Raw genomic sequence first — 10,952 nt, 5'->3', positions numbered from 1 at the left:
CCTCTCCTCTCCCTCTCCTCTCCCCCAGCCCTTTGCTACATACAGTTTCAGGGAACATCTGTAACAAAGCAATGTCTCTCACGATCCATGAGGCTGAGTAGCAAAAGTTGTGTTAAAACAGAGAACAAGTTTAACACAACTTTAGGCCAGAAGGAATAAACGTCGGGTGGCACGGTGGCTCAGTGGTCAGCGCTGCTGCTTCACGGCAAGAAAATCCTTAGTTTGAATCCAGCAGGCAGTCTCTCAAAGTGCCCGCAAAAGTTTTCTCCCACAGTCCAAAGACATGCAGCCCAGATCAACTGCACACTAAACTGCCTGAAGGTGTGAATGGTTGTCTGTGTCAGCACAGTAATATACTGGCGACATGTTGTTGGAGGTTCAGTAGTTGTGTTAAAACAGAGAACAGTTAAACAAATGTAAAAATGAAATTAAGGGCAAGGTATGGTTCATGGTAAAAAGGCTTTGTTGAATGTTTCAGAGCCCAATGTCCACTATTATGAAAGACAGTGCAGCTGAACAATGATAGATTTTGGAAAGCTGACAGGGCAACTGTGCCTGATACAAATACACAAGTATATACACATCAGCATCTGGAATGTGAGCCCATCTTCTGATTCCTCTGATTAGACTTTGGTGAGCATGTTAGATAATAAAGATAACTACATACAATGGATTTATTTAGAGAGCACTCACAAGAAACTGCAAAGTAAGACTGTCTGCACATTAAAGCGTTGCTGACAGTTCAGGAAATGCACTTGTTTTCCATCAAGCCCTCGCTCACAAGAAGATCAATATCTATTTCACATATGTGCATCCAATACAGTGACAGGTTTGGGATATGATTAGCCTAGCTCTTAGCATAAAGCCTTGAAGCAGCAGAGAACTGGTAGCCAAGCTCCACAGAAATACACCTTCTGATGCTGTAAGATTTACAGATTATATGTAGTTAGCTAGCTGGTCCACCAGTTGACAAGTATTGGGTTTGCTGACAGTAGTTAGTACTATGAGGACAGGACCTTTGAGATTATGTGAAGTCACTGCACACAGCAGGTTTTTAGGGTTGGGCGATTGTAACAGCAGACAGTCATTCGGCAGCACAGGACACACACTGAGTCAACCAACGAGTGGAGCGGCTCCAATCAGGACTAACTCAGGAAGACGAAGACACGGCAGGGATACAAAAGGTGTCAAGCGCAAGAGGACTGAGGACGGTGGTCAGGCATCAGTGGGGATGGAAATTGAGAACCTGTTCCAAATTGTCCAATCCATCAGAATCATACACTTCCATCTGTTACATAGGGTAAATCGGACAGATAAGCAGAATAGATAATGGCACTGGTATCAATAAAATCTGATTAATTCCCATCCGTAGGCATCAAGAACGTGTAGAGCCAGAATATTTTTTTATCTAATTTAGAAGATTAGACACCAGAGTTGGTGATTGTTAGAACAGTGGTTGATTGGAAAATGTTTACATATCACCCAACCCTAGCAGGTGTTGCTCAATAAATACTTCCCATGTTCTCTACAAAACATCTTGTTTTCTGTTTCTGTATATTTAAATACGGACAATATGTCATATCAAATACAATCATCTAAAATCTTTTTTAATGTTTGAGGGAGCCATGCTAGCAGTTTATGTCTAACTCTGTCCATTTTAAATCGACCTAGATGTCTCCCTGTACTGGATTAGACTTGGAGTTCACATTCATCTTCACGTAATCATATTTCACTAAATGTCTTGAAGGGGTTTTATTTTTTCCAAATAGAGCCCAGGTGGCATACACAAACTCAAAAGCTGAGATCATATCATAAATGCATTCATCCTGCATTAAGCCCTGAGGATTACCTCATTTTTCATTACATTTTAAATTCACAGAAAAGTGAAAACTATTTGAATTTTGTTAACAAAAAGGTAGCTGACATTGACTGGGTCTGCATTCCTGAGTTTGTGCCAGCCACTAAAATATCTTAGTTTGATCCTCAACAGCCACTCATTGCAAAGAGTTGCGTTACCCCAGCCAGCATCATTTCTGACCACTGCAAATTCCATCCATTACACATCTGTAGAGCCAATTGTGTTATTGAGGAGATACAAGCAAACATGAAACATGGTTACATTGGACTCCAGACTAAGATAATGGTTACCATTCAGATATTACAGAGTGGAATCCTGAATCTAACCTGGTTTATATTAGACAGATGAGATAACCCCAGTCCACAAAAATAAAGAATTACTTGCCCGAGGATATTCAAAACAGTATAAGCTGTTTTTGCTTATTTATTTCAGATAATGTGCGATATATTTATTTTTCCTTCCATCATCATACCTTGGGTTTCAGCCCCATCCATTCTGCACCTGTTAGCAGAACTTTGGAATTTGTATTATTCTAGCATCAGCCTAAACAAGTCTGTCTAATGATGTTCATCAGGTTCTAGCTTTTCATTTGAAGTCTTTCCCAAAATATTTAAAGGGGCTAAGGTCAAAGTAACTGATAAGGGATGTCATACAGGTCAGCTCTCTATCTTCTAAGGACTGTATTTAACTTCCATGCTTATTGTCCTGTTGACAAATTAATGATCTTCCACACAACTTTAGACCAGATGGGATAGACTGCCAGGCGTCACAGTGGGTAGCACTGTCGCTTCACAGTGAAAAAATCCTCAGATTGAATCCAGCTGGCAGCTGGAACCTGTCATTATTTTTTCCCACAGTCCAAAAAAAATGCGGGTCAGGTGAACTGGAAACTCTAAATTGCCTTGTAAGACAGATTGTCTATCTCAATGTGTTAGCACAGTTAAATACTGGCGACATGTCCAGGGTGTACACCTCCCCCTGGCCAGCGTGAGCTGGGACAGCCCCGTGTCCCTTCACTGGACAAGCAGGTGTATATAACGGATAAATGAGGTGGATCAACTTGGGAAATGAGTGCTTAATGTTGACAGTACTAGGTAGTAGACCCTGACCACATTACTTACTCCAGTACTGGATATGAAATTTAAAGAATGCTGTAACACCAACTGCATCATATCCATAAACCTTTGTTAGAAGATATTCATTTAAAGGCATAAGTTTTCATTCCTGTACAGTATCACTGACCTGTTCTTTTTATATTATCATTATCAGGTGTGTCAGGATGGTAACCTTGAGTAACCGGTGCCATACATACTGTACCCTAAGAAACGGTTTCAAAGATATGCCCAATAGAAAAGAAAGGATATGAATCCAGCCTCACCCATATCATCACCAGCCACTTCATTCAAAGCTCCATGAGATTATTATTTTTAGCAAAAGTGAACACATAAATGACACATGGGGGGAAACGGGACCATGAAGGATCAACGAGGACATGTATCTGGAAGGAAAAGAAAATTAGGGGAGCCCATTCCAAAGGTCCAGGCAGGGCTAAATTCAGTCAAGTCACCATGTTGGGGTCACTACCTCAACGAACAATGCCACTTGAATGCCACAACTGCTTTTCGTCCTCTTTGAGGGAGCCTCATTTAGTGAAAGCGGCCACTACAGCCCATAGCAGCTCGTTGGTGTTGGCCTTCATGCTCTCCCCCTCAGGCTCTAGTTCCAGCAGCTGCCGCACTCTCTTCATGGCCAGGTCGTATTGGTCGTCTAGCAGCGGGGCAAATGCATTTTCCAGGACGTCAGAGGAATGGGCTAAGAAGATGAGTGCAAGCAGACGCTTTTCCATTCGATGGGGGTCATTTACCCACTTGTCCAGTACAGCCTCCTGGACCTTCTTGATGAGGCGCTGCTTGATGTTGTTGTTGGTCAGAGGATGTGTGGTCATATCAAAAAGCAGGAAGTTCTGCTTCTCAGTAGTGAGGACACCTTTTTCCACCAAGTTTTTCGCCAGCCGTTCACGCACGTTCCGTAGTTGATAGTGAAGCTTGAGGGGGTTCCACGTCTCTCCTATAGACGAACCGGTAAAACAAAAGACAGTTAATGCAGTCACGAAAAAGTGACAAGGTGCTCTGACAAGGACAACAGAAAAAACACAGTGAGAATGTCAGACAATGCATACACAGTGGTAGACATGTTGTTCCTTATAGAGCGCAGGCATTGGTGTTACTTTTTCATATGACATCACCCCCCTAACATGTCACAATAAACCTATTAGAGCTGCTCTGAAAAGATGGTGCTGCGACACAGTCACTAATCTACAAAAGAAATTCTTGACTCAGCTTTTTGGAGTCTGGGATTCTGGAATTTTCTCTCCCACCCCACCTCTGTATGTCTCATTCACAACTTCTATTCAAACACCATGCTTGTAGAGGGAGGAGCCTGGAGCACATTTTTTTCTCCTTTCTCATTTCCAATTTTTAAGATATGTGGAAGAACAAATCTTAAGGCAGCCTTTATTTTAGCTTGCAACAATTAGCTTTAAGTCGAGCCATCATGCTGTGCTGTTGGAAAACACAGCGGTGGTGGATGGGAGACTGCAGACAGAGCAGATATTGCTTTTCTACATGCTTATGCTTTTTGAACAGTTTGTTAATAAAGTATTGCCTTTTCACTTGCAGAGGTTTTATCCCACTTACTTTTAGTAACGAGCGTAGTTGTCGTTAACTAAGTCATTTTTTAGGTTAACTTGACTTCACCATCTCAACCGCAGACTTGCTCATCTGCTGTTCACTGACAGACAGAGGTTGCAGGTGTGATAATAAATACTCTGGTCTTCAGCCCTGAGCCCCGTTTAATACTGGGTTCCTGCAAGCATTCCTACATAAAATGATTTTCGCATTTCAGGCATATCACGATGGTGATGAAAATATGATTTATGGGTTAGACTACTACCGTAGTATTATATAAGCACCATTTGTATGAATTATGAAATTAGAAGACTCTAAACTAGACTCAAAACAGCTTCTGTGGTAATTCCTATCTATGCTATAATTGTATTTTCAAACCATATGCTTCAGCTCAAAACTAAGTTGGCTATAAACAAAGGGTGGCACCATGGATCAATTTGGCTTACAGATCTCTGTACACATATACCCTCCCAGTGTGGGTCTATGGGCCTGTGAAGAAGCCAACTCACCACTGAGAAGTTCAATCCAGCTCTGCACGGTCTCTGGTGGTTGTGTGTCTTTGATGTGTTTTAGGGCTTCATCCAGGAGCACATCACCTGTCGGAGCATCTGACTTACAAATCACCTGCAAATTTAAATCACAATGATGGCAGCCAGTTACAATGTGTGCCTTACAACAACATTTAATACACCGAGGCTCTGCTCACAGAGACGATCACGTCACACACCCGAACTGCTAACAGCTCATTTGTATATTCAAGGTTCCCACTCTTTTCCACATATCGTTTTCCAGGAGTTTTTCATACAATACAGGACAGCACTTGCTTACAAACGGTCATATAAGCTGCTGTTCTAGGCAAATTGACTACATTCATTTGGCCACAGCCCATAAGTAAATCAAGTTCAAATCAAGTAGAATTTATAGACTTGATTTAGTTGACTTTTTTAAAACCTTTTAATTTATAGAAAGTTAGTGTTCATTGCACGTACAATTAACATCACTGTGCATGTATTTATCAACCGCAGCAACAAGAAATTGGATCATTATTGGGCTGCATGCATGTAGATATAAGAATTTTGCTCGCAGGAAAAAACAGACTTGATGCCAAAAAGATTTGCAGATGTTAGTTCAACTTTGCATCTGGTAAACCCGCTTTGAAGGGTCATACAGTTTATCCTACCGACAGCACCTAGGTTTATGTAGGCGACCTGGGTCAGGGGCTAAAATATAACATTTTCCAGGACAACATAGATTGTTTCCAGGATATTTGGTCATTTTAATTAACTTCCAGGTGTTTCCATGACTGGAAAACTTCTCTAAATTTTCAAGTGTCCAGGATGCGTGGGCAACCTGTGTGATTTGCAGTTCACTCACTTCGCTAAGAATACAACTAAAATTAACTTTTGTTATCGATTCATTTGTCAATTACGTCTTCTACATTACATAAACCAGAGAATATTAGAAATTTCTATAGTGCACAAGCTCCAACCAGAGAATGTGGGGGCCTTATTTCTCAAGCAAATGGACAACAGGTTTTCTATTTGAATTATCTGTAAATGGAAAACTACTTTGCCCCAAAGAAAATTCCATCCTATATTGTCACTTTTATGTAGCCTGTAATGATGAAGGAACATAGAGAAGTTAAGAGTTTAGAGGTGTAGACGTGTGTAGAGGGAGTTGGTCGTGCCTTTTTGCAAATTAACTTTACAGGTAACTGCTACATGCTCACGCCCCAGCAGGGTGAGACATATGAAAATAAAATAACCTACTGATTTCATACACAAGCAGCAACATGTGTCCTTACCTTTCTGGCCAGCAGACCTTTCCTCCTCATGCCACAGGCCTCCAGCTGAAGGCGTCCTCGCAGAGCCAGTTCGATCAGCATGCACCCTCGCAAACCCGATGAAATGCAGTCATTCCAGAACGAGGTGTAGCCCTGCATCATGGAAACGCATATCAGAACCCTGGTTTGGTCAGAAAGTTAGCAAGCAAACACAACAGTCCAGTGTATGCTAACAAGGGGGGTCACCGGCCCAGCGAGTAAATCACTAACTTTCAGTCACAAATAATTTAAGCACCCTCAGATGAAATTACAGTTCCGCTGATTTTTGGCATCAGAAATGTGACAGCAAATCTGCACTCATTAGTCCAAACATTACATCTGACAACATCTCCTTTGTATGTGTAGTGTGTGATTGAATATAAAATGGACATGAACTCATGCACATGATACAAGTTAGAAGTAAACGGCTTAAAAAGCTGAACAACAAAACAGACGTTGCCTCATCAGTGATACTGACAAACTGCTAATAGGTCAAATATGACATTAGGTAGTATGACAGTTAATATTTGTAGGGTTGACACCTTCTGGTCAGTTGATCGATTGGTTGGTCGATATGCTCTCCTCTGACCAAATTCTCATTGGTCGGACAATCACTGGTGTTGGCACTTCTTAATCCGTTCAAAGGACATATGCAGACATGATGCAGGTTGATCTATGCTATATTGTAAGAAATAACACTGATTACGTAGGAAAATAAAATTCAAATATACTCAAAAATGTGGTTCTAATAATCGGATGGTTTAACAGGGCTTATATTACTGAACATTTACTCAGCTCCAAACTAACTGACACCAAGTCAGGTGGAAGACATCTGTCAATGTCTCCCTAGAGTAGGGATGGGCGTATCGATACTCACGCTACTCACTTGGCATTGTTTTCCTTAAACAAATATCGATATCAACTAACAAATAGGAATTGGGGGTGCATGCATCACTTTCAACTGTTTTGGATAGCTTACTTCAATTACTATGTGCTGAGTCACCCCCGTACCTGGCGGCGTATGAGTAAATAATATACCAAGATCGCTCTTTTTTTTGAGAAATAAGTAAGTGCAAATGTGCATGTTTTTGTTCATATTTATTTCATTTATATTTATGTTATTTATTTCACTTTTTGTTTTATTATGTATTGCACATTTGGTATAAATGGCCAGTATTTGTCACGTGATTTGCCTTAGGTGTAATAATATTTTGACTGAAAAAAATTTGCCAATAAGAAATGATCAGTATCGGTATCGGTACTGATTCCTAAAAGTGTGCTATCGTCCATCCCTACCCTAGAGGAGCAAAGGGTAAGTAAGTAAATGAAGTGATACACTGACAAAGAACCAGCAACAATCTCTACATTGGCCCCCACCCTCAGAGAACAGACAAGCTGAGTGGATAAAGTTTACTACAGACTGCTTTCTTAATTAGGGCTAACTGTTCAAGCTCAATGATGGCTTGATAATTTTACCCGCTGTCTGTGACCCAGCTGTAAGATCTGCCATGTTTTATTTTGTTGTTAAATGTTGTTTGTTGTTTCTTTGTTTAGTTATGTCAGTATTTGTTATTGTTTATTTGTTATTTTTTGGGGCTTTTAATTGACTTTATTTGATAGGGACAGCCAAAGATAGACAGGAAAGGGGGGTAGAGAGAGAGGGGATGACACACAGCATAGGGCCGCAGGTTGGATTCGAACCCTGGGCCGCTGCAGCAAGGACTCAGTCTCAGTACATGGGTCACCAGCTCTACCGCCTGAGCTAACCAGGCACCCAGTATTTGGTTTTTAAGACCATACAGTGTCCCAGGGCGACAAGGCTGAAGAGACTCGACACAGCAAAAGCACTGTCTGAAATGCAGTGTTACTCAGTATCCCTCAATCCACAGCCCATGATTACAATACCACACAGGAGAAAGTCATGTAGCCTCAGCCCGACTGGAAACACCAGCAGTCCTTTAGTAGAAGACAACGACTGGGCCATTGGCCATAACAGTGACGTTAGCGTCCCACGGTTTACCAGGGTTTTGGTTTAACGAGTGGAAGCTGCCAGTTAACAGGTCACAGACCCAGGAGGCAGGAGGAGGGAGAGTGTAGGTGAGCAGTACAAACAGGAACTGAGATGAAAAATTATCCCAAGTAATTAGCAAAAACAACAACAATGGCCATATTACCGCATACCACACTGTTGAGTCACCCTAAAGTGACTAAGTAAGTAACCTAGACTGTAGCTCTCAATAACATAATAAAATAAACACAAGCTTAACACAGTATCGCACAACTTCAAACTTCCAGCAGTGCTGGGATTGTTGTGCAAGCTGTTAGCCCGTTTCAAAATGAAATAAACAAAACTTTAAATGAAAGGTAAGCAAACTTCAGCTTTTACTGATAGAGATCAAACAGTGGGTCATCACCTTACTGAGCCAGTTTGGAGGTGAAGCGGTGGATACTTGTTAGTGTGAAATGCAGAAATGCCAGTTAGGTATACTCAGGTGGACACTACTCTGGACTACAGAGTAAGTGTTGGCTGTAAGCTTGAAATGTGTCAGTCCAAACTGAATACAGAAGGATTAATTATAACATTTGCAGGGAAGAGTGCAACTGCAGACTTTTCCGACCGTGTTGTCTGACTTTGACTTTTTGTATGAGGGAAAGTGGATTAATACACCCTTTTGCTTCAGTCTACAAGAAGGGTCATGTGACCAAGTTTTGGATCCTACAGGTGTGTTTCCATCCATAAAATGATTAACTTGTACACAAGGTTCCAATGTGAGGGAAAAAAACATGGAAACAAAGGGCTTGGCTATCTAGGAGACCTTGCTGCTATTGGATAGGTTCTTTTGTTTCAGCTCATAGGAGACCATATTGTTGTGCAATATAAATCAGACTAATTAGGTTTGGTAACATTTTATTTGGATAGTCCACCTACAGATTATAAATACAGTTTATAAAGAATTTGTAACATTTCAACAGCTTAATAGTTGAGTTAACAGTTGAGAATCAACAACAGCATTTTGATATTACCCCACTGTGGTTAAAGTCTGGTTAGGTTTAGGCACAAAAAACATCTTTGTTAGGGTATTTTCATGAATTGACATATATACTCTATAGATAATGTGTTAAACATCTACAGACAAAGTGAAAGACTTGAAATGTTACAAATACTCTATGGAGTGTGAAAAGACATTTTAGTTAACTGAAATAAAAATAAAAATTGAAAGTAAAAGACTTAAAAAAAGCTAAAATGATATCAATACATTTATTTTATATTATCTTACTTACAAAATAAGCTAAAATAATGTAAATGTACAGGAAATTTATTAGTTTTAGTCTTTGTTAATTTGGCCAACATGAGCATAAGGAGGAATTGGTGTATATGTTTTTTGAGACCAGGATGTCTATATGACTGAGTCAGTGTATTTTAATACCCATTCTGAACTTCTTAAATCTTGCCAATGACAATAACCCCACAAATGACAAATAAATAATAAATATTCTAATAAAGAAAAACACTGAAACTAACTGACACAAAACTATATTAAAAACAAAAATTAAAAACAATGTGGTTTTAAAAAATAAACACCAAAACTCATAACAAAATACAAAACTATAATAAATGGTAGGTGGACTATCCAAAAAAGTGTGCACATCCATAAATTCATTTAGACCAAACACAACAGTACCGCTGTGAGGCATAAAATTAACAGAAAAGGACAATAAAATTGGTAAACAGTTATTTGTACTAAAATTTCATGGTTGTGACAGCTCCACCCCCCCATTCCATTTCCCACGTTGTCACAGGTTTGCTTTAATGTTTGTCTTCATGATGGAGTTTTTGCTTTGTGTTTTACAGTTTTTTACAGACACTTCATTTCATGTGCCAGATGATCGCCTTTCAAATGATAATGAAGCTGCTATGAATAACTGAGTTTGGGTGATTCAGATTTTAGATATTTTATCTTTTTTTTTTATTTGACGAATTTTTAAATGTTTATTTCTGTTGATCATTGTCAACATATCCTAATTACCTCCACTGAGACTCTATGTGTTCAATGTACAATATGTAGTTTCTTCTAAAGGGGAGACTCTTAAATCAAAACCCTGACAAAAGACTATGTTTGATGACATTTTGAAGAAGAACACTCAAGAACGCAGTTCCACCTTAAAAAAAATGTGTGTGTTGCTCCGACACTGTTTAGTAGACCGAGGACATCGCGGAGGGGCTGCGAGCCGAGCTGCAGCTAACGTTAACGTTTATCTCAGGTGTCCTTCTGATAACCCTAGGGAGTTACTGAAAAACTTAAGTATATATAATTGTGTAGGTTAGTATATATATTTCCACCCAAGGATCTTAATACTTGTCGTATCAATAATTCCTGTGGGGCTTACATCCCCACTGGATAAATAGCCAACGTATGACGAGCTTCTGGCATGACAAACACAACACTGACGCATATACAAAGGGGGGTTATGACCACCACTTGGACAGGCCGCCAATGAAACACACCTTTGGGGTGTGGCGCGTGGATAAGCAATGACAGACGTGCCTTCGAGGGCCTGGTTGTCCTGAGTATAGGTTCATTTT

The 10,952-nt window shown here is 40.1% G+C and overlaps 1 protein-coding gene across 1 annotated transcript; it reads right to left on the bottom strand.

The window, feature by feature from the left end:
• Positions 1 to 1,727: 1,727 nt before the first annotated feature.
• Positions 1,728 to 6,481, bottom strand: golph3 (golgi phosphoprotein 3; the record flags this gene model as incomplete). The annotated part of the gene is given in 3 exon segments (XM_035658458.1): positions 1,728 to 3,925; positions 5,055 to 5,169; positions 6,350 to 6,481. Coding segments are annotated over 3 exon segments (672 nt in total), but the record flags the coding sequence as incomplete, so codon positions are not given.
• Between the last annotated feature and the right edge of the window lie 4,471 nt (positions 6,482 to 10,952).

This window comes from Morone saxatilis, unplaced genomic scaffold, assembly GCF_004916995.1.
Source record: "Morone saxatilis isolate NCDOM2014 unplaced genomic scaffold, NCSU_SB_2.0 Contig16, whole genome shotgun sequence".
NCBI lineage: Eukaryota > Metazoa > Chordata > Actinopteri > Moronidae > Morone > Morone saxatilis.
This window is presented reverse-complemented; position numbering and strand designations above follow the sequence as displayed.